The 24,411-nt window shown below is 39.8% G+C and overlaps 1 protein-coding gene across 1 annotated transcript in view; it reads left to right on the forward strand.

Annotated features, from left to right (window-relative positions):
* The window catches only part of CCDC192 (coiled-coil domain containing 192), a 211,647-nt gene that overhangs the window by 27,016 nt on the left and 160,220 nt on the right, over window positions 1-24,411 (forward strand). The window contains exon 3 of the mRNA XM_030317333.1: window positions 7,990-8,097. Coding sequence (XP_030173193.1) covers window positions 7,990-8,097 — 108 coding nt within the window. The remainder of the gene's footprint in view (window positions 1-7,989; window positions 8,098-24,411) is intronic.

Here is a 24,411-nt window from a genome sequence, read left to right on the forward strand (position 1 = left end):
CTTCTCATGGAAAAGGTTTCTCATGGAACATCAAGTACAGCTGAGGATTTTCTAGCTAGGTTCTGGAACAATATCATTAGAGTACTGAAGTTCTGATCATAACAGTTACTTTTCTTGAATTTTTTTTTAAAGTTTACTTATTTAGAACCTAAAATTCACTGGTGGAAAAAAAACTACCTTCACACCCAACACTTTCAACTCTGAGACAGTTGTTGTTTGTTTTACATGGTATAGCAATAATGTATTCACCAAACAGTGTGAAAGCCACAATTAACTTGGGCAGTAAAAGGCTATCACCTCCCCTATAAGCTAACCCAAAAATCCTAACCGGAAAATGCAAGTGCATTTCCTAAAACACTGGGATAGAGTGGGGACATGAAAACATTGTTGGTTAATATTTCAAAGTACTCAAAGTCTAAACCTACATCTGATGTGTGAAAAAATTAAATAATCCGGTCACAGAAAGACTCAATGATTCAAAACACTATCTTTACTGTTGGGAAAGGTATCTGTATCATGTCCCACTTAACAAAAATTTTATTTAGAAACAAACAGTATCCTCTGAGCATTTTTTCTTAAAGAAATAAACATCCAAATTTTTTCATTTTGTTCTCCCAACAATCCTGTGAAGTAGGTAAACAACACTTGAACCACTTTTAACATCAACTAATTTCTTTACTCCATTATTTATCTGTTTATACATTTGTTTTATACTAAGTTATTTTTAACTGTGGTAAAATATGTATGACATAAAACGGACCATTTTAATAATGTGTAAAGTGTGCAGGGCAGTAGTGCAAAGCATGTTGAGATTTTTGTGCAACCAATCTCCAGAACGTTTTCATTTTGCAAAGCTGAAACTCTATATCCATTAAATAAGTCTCTATTTTTTCTCTCACTCATTTTTTTAAAGAAATCAAAATCCGTTTTTAATAGCAAATTACCTATGTTCTTTAAAATTTTTTATTGTGAGTGAAATACGATGTCATTACTAAACTTAAAATGTTCAGTAGGATAGGTGAACACTGGCTGCTGTGAGTCGGCAGTTGCCAGAACCAGGCCTTCCGGGGAAGGTATGCTTCCTGCTCTACCTTCCAGAAAGAGAAACTAGGTTTTGAGTTTGGGGCATTTCCCTAGCCCTAGGAAAAAAAGATTATTATTTTTTAAAAAAATTTTTTAACGTTTATTTTTGAGACAGGGAGAGACAGAGCACGAACGGGGGAGGGTCAGAGAGAGAGAGGGAGACACAGAATCTGAAGCAGGCTCCAGGCTCTGAGCTGTCAGCACAGAACCGCGAGATCATGACCTGAGCCGAAGTCGGCTGCTTAACCGACTGAGCCACCCAGGCGTCCCATAAAAAAAAAAGATTATTTTTTTATTCACCTGTGTGATGTACAGTAGAGGCAGCAAGAACATAGTGATATTCTCATTCATTAAAATTTGGTATTTTATTTTAGAATAAAAATTAAAGGTAGCTGTTAGATAAATCAATTCCTAAACAAGGAATCCCTAATTTGGGCTATAGGGATGGCATTGAGAATGTGGCTTCAACAGTCTACAATTACATGCAAAATGGTGGTCATGTGTGCTCTGTGTGTGTGTGTGTGTGTGTGTGTGTTTGCGTGCACAAGCATGCAAAACATGCATGTACATTTTTCTTTCTAATAAGAGAATTCATAGATATTATTAGGTTCTAAAAGAGGTTTGTGATACTCTCATTTCTAAGAAATTGTCCCATAAAATCAAAATGGTGGAGGTCACAGAACAAATTCTGTAACATAATATGAACCCAAATTTAGGTATCCTCATACCCAGTCCCTGCTTTCCGGCTAATTTTCCCTTAAACAATGGTAGATACACTGTTTACTAGGGACCTTTTCTCCTCTGATGGTAAGAAGCTATAAAGCAATGTGATTTCTGATGGATCTAGAATCTTTGAAAAAGGTTAGGACTGCCACTCACCTCCTTCTAACATCTATCAGAGTCCTCATCAAAGAGAAAAGAGCAAGTCCCCAAAGCAAAGAACTGTATATTATGAGTGAGCATAAAAATATTGAATTAACTACCAAACTTTTGACATTCTTTGATTTTTACATTAAAACTAAAATCCTTCGATTTTTGTATTGGAGAGAAATTCTAAGCCTAAGAAATCTGGTGAGGGTATTAATCCTGTCGGTCTTGTTACTACCAGTTTCTCCATTGCTTAGCATAGTATCCAGCAAATAGTGAGTCTTTAATAAATATTTTTTGAATTTAATGAATTGAAATGCTTTGAACTGAACTAAAATGACACCTTTAGCTTGTTAAGAGTTTCAGGTAAGCCATTATTTAGTTATTTATGAAGCTATCAAATGTCACATGGTCATTTCTCTTTAACTTCCAGGGCAACAGTCTTTTTATAAGTTAATATCTGAGTCAACAATTCCTTTTGAATCCCTCTTCTTTTATTCTTTTTTCTATCAGTGATGCTATAGAAATGAAAAAGTAGTGAAACCTTACACAGGAAGAAAGGTTGACCTTTAGAAATGTGTTTTTTTTCTAGAAAAGTAGTATCCTGGAACTTTGCGATGGCAACTTGATAGACTGTACAGGTCCATGTTGGACTTAGACCTGGGGAATTCAGAGACCACAGTTCAGGAAAGGCTGCCTTATAAAACATTCAATTCATAATTTAACAAAGATGACTTACACAGAGGGTCTCTATACTTTTAGATTTCCTAAACCCACACAAATTTCCACCTCCAACATAATTGGGATTAGTTCTCACAGCACTGCCAACTTTTCAATTTTTCTGAAGAAAAAAACACTAAAAGAATAATTTCCATATATTATCACCATCATTTGTTAAAGAAACATGCTCTTAACACCAAAATATATAGAATGATCAAAATCTCAGAATAAAGGACAGTTCTTTAAATGGAATACATTTGGCTTCATGAAAAATTCATATTTTTTTAAAGAAGTTTACTTCCGTCTTTTTCTTGCTCCTGGTGGAAATGTTATCACAAACCAATACCGATCAATGGGCTAGCATTTGGGAAGCGCTAATACAATTAAACTCATGTGGTCTGAGGTTTCTTCGTTTCCACTTCCAGATCTACTCTCCACCCTCCCCCCACTCTGCTCTTTTCTGGGGAAGCTGGTCTCTCTGAACTTGTCATTCAGGAGCTCTTGCCCTCTGGTTTTATGGTAGACTCAGCCCAACGGAGACAGAGAAGAGCACAGGGTGAGAGAAGGGGAGGTCAGGCTATTTATTCCACTGGTCCATCTACCATTTTGACTAAGCACAGGTTGGCTGTGGTTCTGTTTCTCTACCCAGGCCGTCAGCTCATAGACATGGCCCCCTGCTCAAGCTCTCTTTCTAGCTTCTCTAATAATACTCTGCCATTATCTCTTCAGGCTCTTGACTCCCTTCAGGTCAAGATGAGGCAAAGGTAATCTTTGGCACTTCTTGGGAGTGTCTCACCATCCTTTCTTCATGCCCTTAACTGTGCCCACATGTTTGTAAATACTCCCTTCATTAAACTCCCCTTAATCGCTCCTTTGGAATGACTTTCTGTTTCCTGCTGAGATGTGCCCAACACATTTTTCATTTAAAAATGAAAAACTGAGGCCCCAAGAAGTAAAGCCCAGATGTCACACAGCTCAGGTCACGTGGTCAGGTCCAGAATATGGCCTTCCAGATTACAAACGGTGTTGTCCTTAGTCACTGCTCATCTGTCATCCTCCCGATGGCTATTTTCTTCCCAGTCATACTGATAGGCACTTTCTGGAACCATCTTTTCACTGGACTTTGGCAATAACTGTAGTTTGTTCAAGTTTTAAATAAAAAAACCTCGTATTAGCAGACTATTTCAGCAACTCGAAAACAGAGGAATACTGTTTCCATTAGAATGGATTGGAATCAGGAAAAACTGAGTTTTTTAAATTGCTGCTTAAGTAGAAATTGGCAAATGAGACTAAGAAACTATTGCAAAAGCTAAGCACAAAAGGACACAAGGATGATGAAATTTCCACTGTAAAATGAATGCTGATCACCGAAGATGGGGGTAGGGATGACATAAACTGTCCAGAGTAAGGGGCTGAGGTGGGAGCCTAGGGAAAAAGTTTCATCAGCATGAGAGATACGAGCAGGTTGTAGAAGTGTAAAGAAGTTTAGGGCCTCCAGGGCCTGTTAAGCAGGGGGGAAAGCAGTAGTAAATAGAAGAGACGTTGAGCTGAAGCTTGACCACTGTGAAATGTGTTGAAAGCATGTTTTATCGGGCATGAAGTTACTGCGTCACTGAGGAGAGGCCGCTGTTGGAACCCTGGACATTACAACTTTTAGACTGCTGGAAATATTTAATCGTCTTAACTGGACCCATGTCAAAAAGCTCTTCTGTGAAAGTGCTATTTGCTATAATCACACCTTTAATCAGCCATGTTACTTTTAAATAAACACACATGCACATATTTAACCTATTAACTTTGTTCTCGCCGCATATTTGAATTTCCCACTGTTATCATTCCATCATTTACTCTTACTTAAGTGTATCTCTGAGGACATTCTCTTTATTAGGGTTTAAAAATAAGCTAGAAAGTTTTAATAGCACATGATTCTCTTTAAAGGAGTTGGGGCAGTGGAATGACCAATAATCACATTAAGTGAGCGTTTCATCTGTCTAAGTTACCTGCTTTACCATATTTAGTCTGAACAAAAACCATCACCCAATTCCATGGCCATCTCCTTGCATTCTGCTACCCTAGCTTGTACCTGGCCTTTGGCAAACAGAATTTCCCCAGTGCTCTGATTCCTGTCAGCGTCCCAGACCAGATACATGGAGAATATTCCCCAAAGAAGCCACTGTTAGCAGAGAGGGCTGCCCCTCTGGTGTAACCACCAACTTTGCCTGCTACGCCTTCATCAATGACTACTTACTGGGCTCCTACTAAATGCTCAGTGCTGTTCAGACTGGTTTCTGCAGGCATGGGCCTTTCTACATATTGCACATGGATTCAGGGGAAGGATTTGGGTCAGAGACCTTGAACCAGTCCTGAGGAGGGGAAGGAGTGTGTATGGCTGAGGAAGAAGAGGGAGGTCATCTGAAGATAAATACTGACGTACTTAAAAGTAAGGAAGGGGATGATGAAAAGATACTGAGATGGCTTAGTGACATCGAGAAAATTTAAAGTAGAAAAAAAAGAATAGATTTTCCTCTAGATCCTCAAGTGAGGAAACTCTACAACTAAACAAGAATTGACTGTTATAATTTTGTATAAGATTTGTCAATTAGAAGACTGTTAACTTGAACACAGATGCATAATGCTCTAGTGTCTTTACTGTAATCACAGTTTAGTGGATTTTTAAATTTATTTTTTATTTAAAAAAATTTTTTTTTTCAACATTTTTTTTTTTTTTAATTTATTTTTGGGACAGAGAGAGACAGAGCATGAACGGGGGAGGGGCAGGGAGAGAGGGAGACACAGAATCGGAAACAGGCTCCAGGCTCCGAGCCATCCGCCCAGAGCCTGACGCGGGGCTCGAACTCATGGACCGCGAGATCGTGACCTGGCTGAAGTCGGACGCTTAACCGACTGAGCCACCCAGGTGCCCCCAAAGTTTACTGGATTTTTAATCTGTCCCATTCTTTTAGTTTAATCATCTTGGTTATCTTAGTTCCATGTACTGAAATGACTGGTTTGATATTTAGGTAGACATTTTTAAGGCAAAAAGCAGAAGTTAAAAACTGGAACTCCCATTGAATTGCTGGAATTCACCACTTGAAAATCCACAGACAGGTTCAAAACCCAAACACCTGTATAAATCATACATGTGACAGCATTTAACAGACTTTTGACTCGTATAATTCACTCATCAATTACTTTAACTACCAAGACAGATTGCGTTCATAATAAACACAAATGACTTTAGATAGGGTGTGCCCAGAAGTGCCTGAAGAATAAACTTAATGGTAGGAATCTCATCTGCTGGCCTTCTGCCCTTGTATCCTGCAAAACTAGGATAAGGACTAATGACACCTAACTTCTTTAGGGTCCTTGAAATGACACACACACCTCTAAAACATCTAACCCTACGTATGTGCTTATTCCTGAAATTATTCTTGATTGAATTTGTATTCCTTTGTTTGGTAAGTGGGGGTTGCCTTCCATTAAAGACTGCTTACCTTTACATAAACCATTTTTACCTCTGTGTAGAAACACTTATGGCTCTTTCCCTTAAGGGGGAAGGAGAATAGGAAGGCAGGAGAGTGACAGCTACACTGGAGTACGGATGCAGACGATAGACTGCCTTCTTCACAGTTTGCTCAGGACTGTCCCTACTTCACAACACATGGCAATTTCTTAAATCTATCTGCATAAAAAGTCCTATGATACTTAATAACAGTCTTCAATCAATTCTGTTTCATTTGGCCTTGACTTACAATGCTTTTATCTTACTGGAAATGATTGTCCTTTTTGGCTAGGGAAATTTGGGATGTTTGGAGAGAAAGACCCAGAGAAACAGATTAGTTTGACCTTACTTGATCTACTCACAAAAAATTTAAGAAACTACCTTTTGAGATCAAATGTTAGACAGGAAGAGTTTCCCTGGAAATGGCAACTAGATCTGGAAATCCCAATCTTTTTGGAATATTTGGGCCTCTTGAAATTTCCCCTTTCTGCATAAAATGTTTCACAGCTTGAATTATCTACAGGTGTAGATATATAAGAATATTGTTTTGAGGCTAATTTTTTAAGATTTTGTTTCTGGACTGACTTTTGAAATGTATTGGAATCATTATGGGATGCTGAGGATGAATGATTCGTTCCAAATATCATTGTTCTAGCCCAAGATGTTCATCCCCCAAAGTCTGATTGGTGCAGGGGGTGTGTGAGAGGGGGATTACGCAGCCGTGTGTGATCTAGGAACCAGGCTGTTTTGGAACATAGCACCATTTCTTTGCCCTGGATCCTATGGAGTTTCATTTTATCAAAGGCCCATGGCAGGGTCCTAGGGTTGAAAGTACTGTATGAACAATTGTACGATCTTTATGGCTGGTTCCATTTACCACCAGATGGCTCTATTGTATCATTAGGAAATGCACACACGTATAAAAATGGTGGGATCCCAGACCAAAGGAAAAATACAAAGCACCAGTCAAAAAAAAAGAACACAGTTCTTTCTTTTTATGGGGTGAATTGGAGGCAGTTAGAGGAGCCTGCGCATTCATAAGGAATTCACAAGGAAGGTCACAATCCTAGCACATATGAGGCCTCCCCTTTCAAGTTTTCATATTGCTGTGTAATTATTAATTGTCGGGATAGCCAGAGTAGTTAGGAAGTGCTCTTGTCTGGGAAGGGCCTGTGACTGATACTTCCTTACCAATTGTGTATACTCTCCTGCTTGTGGATGAGAAAGGGCAACTTCAGAACAACTTGGAGAGGCTAAGTCTACATATACCTCTGCTGACTTGAGTCCTATTAGCCATATTCTGGGCAAGAAGGAGCTGATTCCAAACCCTGTGGTATCTTTGCTTGAATGAACCTTGGGATGGGAAGGTGGCAATCAGAGGAAGCAGGTTTCTCTGAGTTTACATGGTTCTATTCCTCAGGAGAGGTGAATGCTAAAAATAGAGGCACTCTAGGTGACATCTCTCACTAGGAATGTGAAATTTTGGTCTTAGCCTCTTGAAGGAAAGTTCTGTTTGTATCAAGAAAAAAAAAAAAGCTGCAAACTAACCAAACTCCAGTGTGGATAATTTTAGTCTAACTTTCTAAAGCTGTTCATTGTCACAATTTAATAAGCATTTTTTTACCCTCCTTTTAGACACTAAACTCTTGAGTAAGACCATTGTTTTTATAACATTTCACTCTTTTAAATTACTGTGTTGAGGAAAAAGAGATGATTTGTGTGAGTTTATTAACTCTATCCTTAGCCCATAAAGTTGTTTGAGATGCACTCAGGAAGCTATCCGTATCACAAAATAATATTTGATTATTGTTTTAAAGAAAGAGTCCCTGGAAACTGGACAGATGGCGTTTACTTTGGCACAACTTGAGGCCTTGGAGATTTGTCTGAAGGAAGCAGAAGAAAAGGCTAAAACCTTATCTGAACAGGTAATACCTGTCGTTCACACTGGAAATGTATGTTCCTTAAGGGTGCCGGAGAACAAATGTAAATCTAAATACTTGTTTAAAAAAAAAAAACAGAAGCAGAACACACTGTTAATTCCCAAAATAAAGTTGGGGGTGGGGTGTTGCAAAATGGTACAAGCTTCCAGTTATAGAACAAATAAGTCATGGAAAGAAAAGGCACAGCACAGGAAATAAAGTCAGTGATATGGTAATAGTGTGGTATGGTGACAGAAGCTAGCCATACTTATAGTGAGCACAGCACAGTATATAGAGATGGTGAATCACTATGTTGTACACCTGAAACTAATGGAACATTGTGTGTCAACTATACTCAAAGTAAATAAACAAATAAATAAATCTGTTAAAAAAATTTTTTTATGTTTTATTTTGTATCTGAGAGAGAAAGAGAAAGAGCGTGAGCAGGGGAGGGGCAGAGAGAGAGGGAGACACCGAATCTGAAGCAGGCTCCAGGCTCCGAGCTGTCAGCACAGAGCCCGACGCGGGGCTCGAACTCACGAATTGGGAGATCATGACCTGAGCTGAAGTCGGATGCTTAACCGACAGAGCCACCCAGGCGCCCCTAAATAAGTCTGTGTTTTGACCTCTGCCCCTATTGATGCACATACATGCATATGCATACACACACCAACACACGCACACAGAGGGCTTCATTCATTTTAGGTATAACAATAATTACTTCAGTCTTCATGGATCTTTCCGGCCTTTAAAACTCCTTTTACGTTTGTATTTTGATTTCCATTCACCCTAGCCCATGAGTTAGGCAAGCCATCTTTAAGCAAGTAGTTCTCCTGAATCAGTGAAGCATATTTGCATTGCAAACATCAGATAAGTCCAGAGGTCAGATAAAACCTCCAGGGAGCACAGAGGAGCAATTTTCTCAAATTGTTGGAGGAAACAGAGATTTGGCTTCCCTCTTGGGTCTTTAAAACTCACAGGAGCGGTGGAGCCCAACCAGTAGTGGGCTGTACTCGACGCTCTAGAGATGACCTAGCAGGGCTTTCATGTCAGACACGGTGACTGTGGGAATCAGCAAAGCTCAGATCAGGGACTGGCCCATTTCCCAATATTATACTTTGTGCACAGCACAAACCCCAATGTTAATTGTTGCCTCTCCTCCTGGGCAGTGGGGTTTGGCCCCTGAGAGCAAAGTCACTCCCGGAGATAGTGAGTAGAGGAAAAAGGACAGAAATGTTATAAACATTTATTGATTTATTGTGAATTGATACATTTTGTTATATATTTTTAGAAACTTTTGAAGAAGTTTTCAGTTTTTTTTTACATACTAAGGTCTGTCTAGAAAAGTTTGCTTACATCAGAATTTTATAAGAATTTTTGTGGAGGGGCACCCGGGTGGCTCAGTAGGTTAAGCGTCTGACTCCTGGTTTCGGCTCAGGTCATGATCTCACAGTTTGGGAGTTCGAGCCCCACATCAGGCTCCTCGCTGACAGTGCAGAGCCTGCTTGGGATTCTTTCTCTCCCTCTCTCTCTGCCCCTCCCCTGCTCATGCGCCCGCATGCGCACATTCTCTCTTTCTCTCATTCTTTCTTCTCTAAATAAATAAATAAATTAATAAATTAATAAATAAATAAGATTTTTTGGAGAGACTAGGGTAGATGGTGCTTGTGTTATATATTACAAAAAGTATAATTAACATGTAATGTAATGACAGACACAAATGGCCTCCATTTCTTTTTCCAATTTACCAAAAAAGTGCATCTCTTCCTTAGGGATGTGTTTATTATTTACTAAGTGTGGTTGATGTAAAAACTTGCGTCAGTTAATGAAAGGGTGTTGCCTTAGGCCCAGACCCATTTGGAAAAGTTTCTATGTCAGCCACATGCCATAACCCTGGCTTGCCAATGGGTCTTGCTTCTAAAACAAATAAAAACAAGTCTCAAACTGTAGCAAAATTATGAGTTATAAAGAATATAATGATGGACAAGAGCCTCCAAACCTGGAAGAGATTTTGAATGGCTAATGAAAAGAGGGCACCCTGGCTGGTATTAGGTTGCACGGAGAAGATATATGTTTGTTTTGTAACTGAAGGCCTTTTAATGTCTTCACATTTAAACCAATAAAATTTGATTCGCCCATAAAAGTAATCATTCCGTTTGTTCTTTAGAAAATATTTTTATTTTACAATAAAAACAACCAGCCACTAACACTGAAGATTCTTAGCTCCATGATCCTTTCTGTGATATCAAACAATTAGTTCCATTTTTTTTTTTTAATTTTTTTTCAACGTTTATTTATTTTTGGGACAGAGAGAGACAGAGCATGAACGGGGGAGGGTCAGAGAGAGAGGGAGACACAGAACCGGAAGCAGGCTGCAGGCTCTGAGCCATCAGCCCAGAGCCTGACGCGGGGCTCGAACTCATGGACCGTGAGATCGTGACCTGGCTGAAGTCGGACGCTCAACCGACTGCGCCACCCAGGCGCCCCTAGTTCCATTTTTTAAAGTATTCAGATTAAGTATATAAAATGCTAACTGGATGTTACTCAACTTCTCTGTACCTACAGTAAGTAAGATGCTACTTAGATGTTTGGGGAAGAAAGATATATAAACAGGGCTTCTGTACCCAAATAGCTCACAACCAAAAGAATCATTGAAAGAGGAAGTAAGGGGTGCCCGGGTGGCTCAGTTGGTTAAGCGTCAGACTTTGGCTCACATCATGATCTCTTGGTTCGTGATTTTGAGCCCCGTGTCGGGCTCTGTGCTGACAGCTCAGAGTCTGGAGTCTGCTTCAGATACTGTGTCTCCCTCTCTCTCTGTCCCTCCTCCACTTGCACTGTGTCTCTCAAAAATAAATTTTGTTTTTCCAAAAATGAATAAACGTTAAAAAAAAAAAAGAAAAAGAAAGAGCAAGTGAGTGAAAATACGTACTTGTATAGCTCCAGATAAACTCTACAATAGCACTAAATTGCAGGGTCTGTGTGTATTCCTTTCCTGAAGTATTGCCTTTGGAGTTGCCAAATTTGTATAACCAAGTGAATTTCATTGAAAAAAAAATAACCATATTACAGGCATTTTCAACATTACATTTTTAATTGAGTGTTTTATTAGATTTGGCTGTCTCTCCTATTAGAGTTGAAGAGTTAATCAAATAGAGACACTGCTGAGAGGACTCAATCCTGAAAATTTTGCTTCCTCCAGTACTTTAGTTTTTAGTCTTATTCTTGAAAACATAAAAAATATGAGAACATTCCCCTCCCCCCATATTTAAATTCAGTAGACAGTTTTAAAATGTGATGACAGAAGAATAGGGAAAGGCAAGGGAAGTAAAAGACCTTCTGTGAGGCTGAGATAGGAAAATATTTCAGAATCGAACACCTGTGTCAAACAATCAAACATTTGTCCACTGGGTGCCACTGTCTTCCTTACCAGGCTATGCCACTGAGTGATTACAAAAACAGAAGTTGTCATTAGTATTCAAGACAATGATGTGTGTGTGTGTGTGTGGGGGGGGGGTGGCTATTTTCTCCTATATCCAAGTATGCCTGTTAAAGCTTCTTTTAAATATCACTAATTTAGGACTTGTCATAAGGATAGTGGAAAATACTAGCCGGCTTTCACTGGTAGTCCAAATTATTTTTGTCAGTCCTATGGCTGAATATTGGCCAGACAGGCTGGTCTGGTGGCCCAGAAACAGGTTGAGGAAGCAGAGGTAATGGCGAGGACAAAGATTTGTGCTGGAACCAAGGAGTGGAAGCTCATGGTATTGTTAACTAATAGATCCTGCCTTTGAGAGAAGGGTAAATTTCACCGTTAGCCAAAGTGTTACCTCCTGGCTTTGCCTCTTAGAGAAGAACATAGAATTTACTGAGAATGGAAAGTATAGATGCCTAGGGCTTCATCTACACGAAAGCATCTTTTGGTCCTGTGCCTCAGTTTACTTATAGTGAAACTTTCTAAGGTCCCTTCCAGCAGAGTTTCTACTGGTTCACTATGAAGAAGAAACCTACAAACAGTGACAAAATAAGAAGATTGTGTCCACTTCCTCTGTGACATCACACAGTAAACAGAATTCCTTGTTGGTTTCCCTCTAGCTAACAATTTTTCTTTATTTCTCTGCAGTCATGTCTCTGTTATAAAAATAAAAGCAATATGAGATCAGGATAATCGGCGATTAAGATTTATAATCTGAGCTATTTACAGCTGTAAGAAGTTTGCAGCAACTCAGTTGGCCAGAGTGAGAAAGGGGCATGAGAATCAAACTTTTGTCCTAGGTAATACAGTAAATAACTCATCATTACCAAGTTTTGCTGAAGAAAATACTTGATTATATTTCCAGTAGGTTGAGATCAGTGGGAGGAAATGCCTGGAAATTAGGTAGTAGATAAAGGGCCAAGAGGACCAAGTAGAAGCAAGGGAAAGTGTTAGGGACTAGAGAGAAAGGAGTAAAAATGCTTCTGGAGGATCATAAAAAGCAGTTTTTGCATGTGTGCTGGTTCCTATCAGCAGTGCAGATGGGAGGGATGAAAAAAGGGGCTTGGGTGGGCTGCAATTTGTGACCACACACAAACAAATAGATCCCACAACTTTTGTGCTGAGATCCAACTGTTTCCTGTGCAAAGGAAATGTCAGGAAAAGCCACAGTTTCACAATGGAACCCAGATCCAGAGGTCTCCCAGTGCAGAGCGACTCGGCAGGGCAGTTCCTGAGACACTTCCTCAGGCAACAGTTTTGGCCCATGTCTCTCCCATTCAGCAGCAGCTTCTAGTTCCCAGCTCCTAGCAGCAGACCCAGAGGAGCCCAGGCTCCACTACTTGCTAGATTAATGACCTTGGGCAATTTATATAATCTGAGTCGCAGCTATCTTATCTAAAAGGGGGTAAACAAACTGGTATCATAGGGCACTTGTGAAGAGGAAATGAGACAAGTGTATCTGGCTCTTAGTAGTTTCCCAATAAAGATTCATTTATCTCCACTTTTAGTGGTCATAACAAAACCATATAGGGGCTCCTGGGTGGCTCAGTTGGTTAAGCCTCCTCTAACTCTTGACTCCTGATTTTGGTTCAGGTCATGATCTCAGGGTTGTGAGATCAAGTCACATGTTGGGCTCCACAGTGGGTGTGTAATCTGCTTAAGATTCTCTCTCCTTTATCCCTCTGCACCTCCCCACTACCTCTCAAAAGAAAACAAAACTGGGTGGTTCTCTGTGTCACATGTCATGGGCTAACGTGTGTGTGTGTGTGTGTGTGTGTGTGTGTATACGGAGCTTCTTTTTTTACTGGTGTGTCTCAAAAAGTTCGAAAGACACCCAAGTTGCAACATTAGCAGTTCTTCAGCATTCACCCTCTTAGAGTCTCTCAAGCAGGAAACCTCCCCTCCCACCCCAGTTCCCTTGTCCTAGCTTGGCTCTCTCAGGATCGAGCTTTCTCTTCCACTCTTTTCAAGGTATTCTTGTGGTAAAGGGACTTTAGTCCTTTAACCTTTTCCATCCTTTCTGCTTCATCTCTTGGGTCTTTTATTTCCGCCCATTCTCTGATTTTGCTCAGAGTGGGAGCTGAATGGGCAGTGGTGGTATGTGGTCATTGCAGGGTTTTATGGGGAAACTGAGGAATGGGGGAAATCTGTGATCATTCCTTCACCAGGGAGGTGAACCCACTAACAACTACATAGTCAGAATTAGCTTCATGTGTCTTAGGGATACCATACCTAGAAAATATTGGTTGCATATGAAGTGTGCCATACACTCTAGCTAGTAAAGAGATGTGATTTGATGCAAGAGCTAGGAGGCTCATGACCTGAGCCAAAGTCAGGAATTAGAAACTCAACTGACTCTGCTACCCAGGCACCCCATAATGGTTCCTATTCGTAAGAACATATGGTCATAAGCCAAAACCGTTTAAAAGACGTTTCCTGGGGTGCCTCAGTTGGTTGAGCGTCTGACTCTTGATGTGGGCTCAGGTCACAACCCCAGGTTTGTGGGATCCAGTCCCAAGTTGGGCTCTGCACTGAGTGTGAGCGGGCTTAAGATTGTCTCTCTCTCTCTCTGCCCCTCTTCCCCACTTGCACACACACACACACACTCTCTCTCTCTCTCTCTCAAAAATAAAAAAAAAAAAAAACATTAGAAAATAAAAGAAGTTTCCTATTCAAGCAGCACTGAACAAAAACTTATCTCAGTTCCCAAACTGGAACCTGGAGAGCTCTAGCCGATTGCTGGGCACTACCCCCCAGAGTTTCTGATTCAGTAGATCTGGGGTGGGGCCAAGGATTTTCCTTTTTACAAATTCCCACTCTAAGTTGAAGTTCCAGGCCTCATCCAAATCTGCGAGCAAAGGGTTCTCTTCATCCCTGTCCCATGCCCCAGCAGCAAAGAAACTGATTGAATCAATTAGGATTAATCTTGGGTACATAAAACAAACAACCCCCCAAAAGAGTGGCCTAAACAAGACTCATAGAATATAAGTCTAGACACAAGCAGCCCAGGACAGGCCTGGTAGCTTCACAACCCTCAAAAGCCTGGGCTTAGTCTCTTCATGCATTCACAAACACGGCTTCCAACATCCAAGATGTACTTGCAGAGGCAGCCATTCTATACACAGGTCAGGCAATACGAAGAAGGAAAAAGCAAATGCAAAATAGGGCAGACAAGTGCCACCTGTGCAACCCCTTTTAAGAACTTTTCTCAAAAACTCAGTTAAAAAATTCTTATATCCCTAACCACTGCTATTTACTTGGGGGCTAAGAAATATGAATATTTAGCTAGGTGCATTGCCACCCTAGGAGTATGAGGATTCTTTTACTAAGAATGGGAGTATTGGAGATTAGGCTGGCAAATGGAGATCTCTGCCTTGCTCATCCAACCCCTTAACCATTCTGTTGCACATAGTGCTTTGTCCTGGTAACTTCAATGTTCTACATCTGGATATCAGGTTTTCCAGCGCCGTTTGTTGAAGAGCTGATTCTTTCTCCTCTGAGTGGCCTTGATAGCCTTGTCAAAATCAATTGTTCATAGATGTATGAGTCTGTAGACTCTCAGTTCTGTTCCACTGCTCTGTACCTCTGTGACTGTCAACAGGGACTCTCTGGTTGGAAACCCCAGGTAAATTTTTGAGTGGAAACTTAGATTCGGTCTTCTGGGTACTTTACCAAGATACTTTCTTATTGTGAGAAGGTAGTGGACCTCTCTTATTTATGCAATAGCTGGAGATAGAATGAATCGTCTAAGTGATCCTTCACCTTAAGCATTTAGTATAGCAAGCAGGCAAGCAAAGACAAAAGACTAGTATGTTTCACTCTAATAACCCAAAATAATTCATCATTTTATACCTAAGACTCTAAAATAAACTCCCATTATTTGCTTCTTAGTATTCAATCTATATTTTCTTTAACTTTGGGAATAGAAAAAGAATAGAGATCTTCAGCAAGTTTTTAGAGGCTAGATATGTGTTTGAATGGCTAAAAGTGATTCAATACATACTGAGACTGCTCTCCCAAAATGTTCTGGTTCTTTTTTCATTGTTGAAATGCAACAGTAGATCCCTTGATGTCAAGTTTATTTGAAATAAGTAATGTGCCCTTGGTAGGAGTATTCATTTCTGCAAATGCTCAGAAATTATGCTTGATGTGCCAATCTGAAATCATGAGTTTTTGTGAATGAGTTTTTGTTTTCCAATCTATTTAGAAGTCTACTTTAATGCCATAAAGTCACAAGCAGTCTGTTTAACCTGGAATGGGTTTCTTTACACCATGAAACCTAGTTACTGGAAATTTCATTTAACACTTTGCTTCTGGTTGATTTTACAGCAGAATTCCCTCTTAACACACAACCACATTCCCTCTTACTGAAGCAGATGCCAATTCCCCCCCCCCCCCCCCCCCACCGCCCGCTTATTGGATTGTTGGGCATTAAGTGAGAGCTTCAGAGAATGTAAGGGAAAAAATATGAGCTGGTGAAGAGATGTGTTGTTTTGAATAGAGTCAGGCACAATGAAAAATGGGCTTCTGTTACTATTGTTGTTACAGGAGGGACACATGGACTGCTGGCCTGTTACATAACTAAAGACTTCCTTTTGCTTATAAATGTCAAGATCAAATAGAGGTCAGTTTTAAATAGCTGACCGGGCACTAATAAATGTGACTTTCTTGTCTAAGAAAAAGCAAAATGCCTTATCCCTTATGAGTCATGACTCTGCTGATAAGAACAGGTGTTTTTTGTGTGGACATTTTCTTTATAAGGTTTCGCAGAGATGGTAAACTTTTACTTTCCTTAATCTTTATAAGAAAATTAGTAAATCAGGTATATGATTTTGGTAAATTATTCATTTAATGTTTACTAAGCCTGTACTGTGAGCAAAGCATTCTTCTAGGTACTCCTATGTATGTTAGCCAAAGGCCCTGGAAAGTCTTATCCCCATTTTGCAAATGACGAAAGCTCTTTTGTGGGACTGCAGTCCCTTATCTGCTCTTTCTATACATTTCTTCCTTGGTGACTTGCCCTAAAGCACACAATGTGCCAAGAAGAGCCACCTCCTCATCATTAGTCCTGATCTTCTTCATGATCCCAGACCTGACTATCCAACTGCCTACTGCATAGTGCCATCCAAGTTCTCATTCAACTCAAAATCTACCTGTTAATTAGCTTCCTGCTTCAAATTTGTTCCTTCTCTCAAATTTGTTCCTCCTTGTCCCTAAGCTGGGACAGGTGCCCCCAGCCACCCTGTGGCTCATATTAGAAATCTAGACAGCTTTGATTCTTTCCTTTTCCTCATTCCACACATCCAGTCAACTGCTAAGCATTATGAATGATGCCTCTCAAATAGTTCTTGAATACATCTTCTTTTCTCTATCTCTCCCATCATCGTCCTGGTTCAGGCCACCAACTGCAGAAATTTTCATTATGGTCCTTGTTTCATTATGGTCCTCAGTACCACACCCAGAGGGAAGATTCCACAACGCATATTTCTCCTTGGCTTAAATCTTAAATTAGTCCCCTTACACCATGAAGGGCAAATCTATATTCCTTAACAGATCCTTCCATCATTCGTAGTCAGATACCCCCTACTTGTTTCTCCAGTTTTATCTTACACCACTCCCTGCATACCACGTTTGATTCCTTGTACATGCCATATTCTCCCTTACTTTTCTCATTTAAGAAGAAACAAAAGGGGCGCCTGGGTGGCGCAGTCGGTTAGGCGTCCGACTTCAGCCAGGTCATGATCTCGCGGTCTGTGAGTTCGAGCCCCGCGTCAGGCTCTGGGCTGATGGCTCAGAGCCTGGAGCCTGTTTCCGATTCTGTGTCTCCCTCTCTCTCTGCCCCTCCCCCGTTCATGCTCTGTCTCTCTCTGTCCCAAAAATAAATAAACGTTGAAAAAAAAAATTAAAAAAAAAAAAAAAAGAAGAAACAAAAGGCTTTGTTCCTCAGAGCCAAGTTTTATTTAATATATTCTTTTCCCTCTGCTTCTACCTATAATTGCTCCCGCTACTTCCTCTTACCCTCTTTCCCATTATCCACAAAATCCCAACAAACTCCTATTTTAAGATCTTCAATTAGATGCTCCTTCCTCAAAAATGCTTTTCTTCTTCCTTCAAGTTTGGGTTAGATGTCCTTCATAGGTTCTTTCATAATCCATCACCCACTTCCCCACCACCACCAATTATAATTACCTTACTTTACCATATGCCTCATGGAAGAAGTCCCGACAGTGACTTCCCTGAAGTCTCAAATCAAGTTACAATCCATCCACTTTATCTCTCTGATGTCGAAGCTCATGCCCTTCCCAATATAGCAATTTGAGTTGACTGATAGGCAATGGGGAACCTTTAAATAGGGCATATTCATATTTGCACTTAAAAATTCTGAGGGTACTCATAAGGACAAATTTGTGAGGAGACCAGAGCCAGGCACATCGGTGTGTAGCTCTTGAAAAAATTCAATTTGGAAATGGTAAGTGCCCATCAGTGGTGAAGAGAAGAAAGACTCAAGAAATACTTAAGGGTTGGATTTAGTGATTAACTAACGGAAAAGTAGTACCCAAGACAAATCTCAAGCTTTAGGTGACTGGGTGATCAATCGTTACCCCAACTACCTTAATATTTGAATCATTAAATATTAAAGGTGATTCATTTCCTTTGGAAGGGTCTATGTAAGCTCAATTTGCCCCACGTATGTTCTGGATTCTTCTCAAAGCTTTGTAATTTGGATTTCCTCACTTAGGTCTTATGAATGTTGTAGTCCTTTAATATTACATCAGACCCTTGATCTATGTCTTTGAAATAGGTTTTTCTTCTCATTTGTCAGTTCCTGGGGTTTTAAGGTGAAAATATCAAATGGCCATGTGGTTTGTGTATGAAGATCTTATTTATTAACCTCAGGAACAGTTTAACGTTTAAACTTCAAGTTGTATAAATGCAAGTCTCTTGCCATCATTGAATGGATGTATAGTCACAGGGCAGTTCTGGACATTCCTTAGAGGATGTTCAAAGTCAAAACCATGAGCATAATAATACTAACAGATTATTGGCATTTTCCATTATCATTCTTTAACAACTAGATGTTTCCCAGATGTTACAAGAAAAGATTGAACGCAGAGCAGGTATGTGAAACCAGCTGCCCTGTATTAAACTAGACATTGAGGAGGTCAGGGAAGAAAGGGAAACTCCTGAGAGAAACTCAATAATGGCAGAATGCATTTCCCCCAAGCCAGAGAGCAGAGTCAACTCTGAGTCCGACCAGCAGGGGGAGTCTGAGCTCTGTTCCATGAAAGAGCTCTAAGAATGTGCTGGAACTTGGACAGACTGGGGGTATCCTAGGAATGAGTCAGTCCTAGGCCACTACAGCTGTTGACTTCAATTTCTCAGAACCTGATATTATTGTTTTTTGACTTTTACATCCAAACATTTGACCTTTATACCCAAGTCAATGATTAATTGCCTCACTTTTTTCCATGTCTCATTTCTCTCTGATATTCTTATCCATTCATAAGACCCAGAGAGTTTTTTTGGAGATTAAAGAAATCTTAGGAATCTCTGTGCCTGCAACCCTAACTTTATATTTCAATTATTGATTGATCTTTGGTAAATATTTCTATTTTCACTCAGAGCTTAAACTTTCGTCTATTATTCAGAGTTTCTTTCCCCCCAAAACTTGGGGGTGTTAAAGGTTGAATTATGTCCCCTCCAGATTCAACTGTTGAAGTTCTAACTCCCAGTACCTCAGAACGTGACCTTATTTGAAAGTAGCGTTGTTGCAGATGTAATTTGTTAAGATGAGAACATAGTGGAGTAAGATGGGCCCCGAATCCAATATGCCTGGTATCTTTATAAAAAGTAGAAATTTACACACAGACATACCGGCAGAAAGTCACAGGAAGACAAAGGCAGAGACCAGGGTGATGCATCTACAAGCCAAGGAATACCAATGATTGCTAGCAAATCACCAGCAACTGAAGGAGAGGTGTACAAGAAGTTCCTCGGAAGGTTCCTTAGAAGGAACCAACCCTACTGACTTTTTAATCTTGGGCTTCTAGCCTCTAGAAATCTGAGATAATAAATTTATGATGTTTAAGCCACACAGTTTGTGGTACTCTTTTACAACAACCCTAGCAAATTTATATAGGGGTAACTATGCTTCTAAATTATAGGCCTTTGCAGATCTATTTTAAGATGTGCATGAACCTAGAAATGGCTGGAAATAGATTTTTAAAGGCAGAAATATTAATAAATGTAAAAGTCTGTTTTGTCCAGGATGGAGGTAGGATGAGGAATGTGTTGTTTGTTTTCAGCTATAAAACTGAAATGAGACAAAACCAGTTTTGTGAACTAAGTGTATCTTCAGACATAGGGGTTCCTGCCCATTCCACAGGTAGAAGAGGTAATTTATAAAGTGCTTACATCTGTTATTTATTGCCAAAGAATTTCATAGTTTTTAGTACTAGTCCAAGTCAGCTTACAGAGCATTTAGCACAAGGGAAGACTTTGTTTTTAAATGAAATCACTCCTCTCTCTGTAGTATGACCTCTGCAAGATTTGTTGAGACTCAGTTTGTTTTTGAATGACCCTGGAAACCTATCTTGCAGTATTATTTGCTGTGTGTCTGTGTGAGTGTTGTGTCGGAGATCTAGGAGAAAAGACAATGAGAAGAGATAAAGATGAGAATTCAAATTAATTAATGGGGTGGTTTCCATAATTGCACTCATTGATGGATTGGGTGGATGATGAGAGAAAGGGAAGTCTGGAATATATTTGTGGCTTACACATATAGATGGGTGATTCAAGACAGAAGTCTGGGGAACATATAAAATATGTGGACTTCATTTTGAATACATTAATTTTTAGATGCCTAGTGTACATTCAGGTGCCAATATTAAGAAGGTTGTTGGATATACATATACTTTAGCTTGAAGCTAAGTGGTTGTATGTAAAAAAAAAGGGGGGGGGAGTAACCAACATGTTTAAACTATGGCACCTAGGGGTGCCTGGGTGGCTCAGTTGCTTGGTCAGTTAAGCAACCAACTTTGGCTCAGATCTTGATCTTGCGGTTCGTGAGTTTGAGCCCCACGTCGGGCTCTGTTCTGACTGTGCAGAGCCTGGCGCCTGCTTTGGATTCTGTGTCTCCTTCTCTCTCTTGTCCCTCCCCCACTTGCACTCTGTCTCTCTCATAAATAAACATTAAAAATATTAAACTATGGCACCTAATGGCTAGTGTTTAAACCATAGCATCCAATGATATCAGCTGGAGAATGAGCATAGATAAAGGAGGGAGTTGGGCCCAACACCAAACTCTTAGGTTGCAATATTTAAAGAATTGAAAGGAAAAAAAAATGTTGCCAAGGAAACTGAGAATCAGGAATAAATCCAGAGAATCATGTCCTGGAAACAGAAAGAGGAGAGTGTTTCAAGAAGTACTTAGATGGAGTACTGAGATGTGTAATATTTTACTGGGAGATTGAATGAGATGGCTAGAAATCTGTGCATTATGTTTGGTAAAATGAGGATCTAGGCAATCTGGACAAGATCAGTGTCAATAGCATAGTGGAGGGCAGAAGGCAATTTAAAAAGAGATTAGGAGAGAAATGTAATTCAGAGTAGTCTTCTTCCCAGCCCCTGGGGAAATTTTTTCCCTGTAGTTTGAGACAGAGAGAAAAAGAAAGAGAGAAAGAGAAGGCACGCCAAGGATGGTGAAGTGAGAGAATTCTGAGAATCTAACGTAAGACTCAAGAAGTGCCTCTACTTTCTAGTTAAAAAACCAATTAGTTCTCTTTTTAAGCCAATTTGCATTGGGTTTCTGTAACATAACCAAAAAGGTTCTGACAAATACAGGAATTTGGTGACATACTCGAAACACAAACTCAGTACCACTCCCCACCAAAGCAACATCCTCTAGATGTTTTCTTGATTGTGGTCACGGAACAAAAGGACAATGAACATTCCCAGGGGTCAGAAGCAGACACAAACACATCAGAAACATTCACTCACTGCACGGCCAGGACAGGCCTTGTTGCCTCTACCCAGTACAAGGTGGTGTTTGCAGTGGCCAGTGACAGCTAGACGTTGTTTCTCCTTTTCCATTTTTTTAAAAAGGAGAATTATATTGTAAATACCCTGTTTTTAGGGAGGGTATGTTTTCTATTTAATCTTTAGGTATCATATTATGATGTGTCTCATCTGCATGCGATTGAGGGAAAATGCACATAATTTGGAGATCTAAATGTGGAACAAATGAAGTAACTTGATATGACTCTGGGTTATCTCCTTTTGGTGGAGAGGTGAGTGCATTTTAGGATTCATGTAGAACAGATGCATCATATTATGCAGGTACATTTTGGGAAATGCATATGCTTCTGAGCATAATGGTATAATTGTGCTTACTTAACACCTACAGCATGGACTCTAACTGGCCTCTGTTTTTATGTCTACCTTTTCTGGAGAAATGTTTTTCCTGGCTCCAATCTTATCATAATTCTGTGGTTGTCAATCATAGTATTCTTACCTACAGGAAATGATCATTAAGCACATGACCTACGTTCTAATCAATTATGGCACTCCATTTTCCTGGCCATAAAGACTGACCCAGGGGAGGTCACATGAACTAAGATGGGCTAAACAGAGTCCTTTTTCAGTCTGTTACTAGAGGAAAAATTGTCTTACTATTGAGGTCATGAACCTGGAAGGCTTTAGGTAACATTTCTTCCCACTGTGTGAAGAAAGATTGTCTGCACTGGGAAATAATGAGACCAACATAAAGGCACAGCACCAAGATACAGAGGTAAAAGAGACAGAGTGTGATTACCTCATCTGAGTTTGTGGATCTAGTTGTGAGTGAAACAAAAATCTACTTCTGTGTCCCCAGTTATATAAGCCAATAGTTTTTTTTTCCTTACAAAAATCGTTGGAATATTCTAAAAAAGTGACAACAGGGTAGGTAGGCAACTATTTTAAGAAAAGTCATTATTTTAAGCTATCAATGGACATCTTTTGTTCACGAGAATTACTATTAACATGTTTATATGCTAAAAAGGATCGACCAGAAAGGGTGAGATAGATAATGCAGAAATGAATGGGGGGGTGCGCAGTCAGAAATTACAGGGGTCAAGGCTTTGTGATCTAGAAGATGGGCTTCAAAGCCCAAGTGAAAGGGCTGGGCTTTGACAAAAGAATATCTTCTCCATTTGTTTAATAAGGATGCTTTTCCCAGTTAAAGTCTTATAATAAGGCCAGCACAGAAGAGCTGTGCAGAACATAAGTTTATGTGCAAAACATAGGTTTTGAGGTAGAACAGTTCCAAATTGGTTAATTCAGTGGCTCAAGAAAGTCACCGAGAACAGGGGTGCTACCCTTTGCCCCATCATCCTCAGTGTTAACTGTGTCCTAATTCAAGAATTAAATGCAGTTAAAAGATACTGAAAAAAAGAGACATACTTCCTCCCATGGGTCTTTAAAAAAATCTGGTAAAACCCTTTTCCTGGGGCTCCAAGGGCCTCTCCTGGATGGCAGGCTCATGCTTAAAATAATCTTTCATACCTGGGAATGAGACCAACATGGCTGGTTTAGTTTAATTGTGATTCATTCCCTGGAGCTGGACAAGGCCAAGCTTCCCTAAACACATGGCTGCTAGCTAATCCAAATTGGGTGCCTGGTAGCAGGGGATAAATGGGTAAACAACTGTCGGGAAACAGATTAGCAGTGCCTGCTGCAGTAAGGTTCATAGAGTAAGGCTGGTAGGAAGGTGAGGAAGTAGCCATCTGGCAGCTTCTAGCTCTTCAGTAAATTATTGATGAGGTAGCCATTTGGGGTGAGGGGGGAGAGTGGAATTTTGAAGAGAGAGAAAGTAAGAAATGATATTTGAGGAAAGCATAGAGAATCATACTATCTCGGAAAAGAGGAAAGAAACTTTACTAAAAGAAAAATAGAATGATATTTTGATTTCAGGGTAGAGGTACTCAACACCGAGGTTTATGTTCACTACTTTAAAATGAAAATGGTCAATCCAATTTTGTTAATTTTTTCTAATAGCATTCAAGGAAATGACATAATGCTAATAATTTTCTTGACCACTGAGAGCTAACTAGAAAGTCATTTTATTTTGTGAAAATCAGATAACATACAATTAACCGTTTTGAAAGATGCAATTCAGTGGCATTTAACAGATTCACAATATTGTGCAAACACTACCTCTCTCAAGTCTCAACACTTTTTCTTCACCCCAGAACACTATGTACCGTACATTTTAAATAACTGCTCCCCACAAACCCTCATCCTATCCCCTAACAACCATAAATTTCCTTTCTGTCTTTAAGGATATACCTCTAAGGATATGGATATTCTTGATATTTTGTATGAAAAGGATCATACAGTAGGTGACCTTTTGTGTCTGGCCTCTCTCATCTAGCCTAATGCTTGTGCAGTTCATCCAAGGTATAGCAAGTATCAGTACCTCATTTCTTTTATGGCTGAATAATATTCGTTATATGTCTACAACACAGTTTCTCTATTCCTTCATCTGTTAATGGACATTTGGTTTCCATCATTAAGCTAGTATGAATGATGTTGCTGTAAGCATTTGTATACAAGTTTACGGGTAGATGGATGCTCCCACTTCTCTCAGGTGCGTATCTAGAAGTGTAATTGTTAGGTCATATTGGTAATTCTCTAACTTTTTGGTAAACCACCAAACTGGTTCCCACCACAGCTGTACTATTTTATGTTCCCAAAAGCAATGTACAGGTCCCTGTTTCCCCACATCTTCACTGGTACTTTCCATTTTCTTTTTTTTTTTTTTTTTGAATTTTTTTTAACGTTTATTTATTTTTGAGACAGAGAGAGAC

This window comes from Lynx canadensis, chromosome A1 (assembly GCF_007474595.2).
Source record: "Lynx canadensis isolate LIC74 chromosome A1, mLynCan4.pri.v2, whole genome shotgun sequence".
Lineage (NCBI taxonomy): Eukaryota > Metazoa > Chordata > Mammalia > Carnivora > Felidae > Lynx > Lynx canadensis.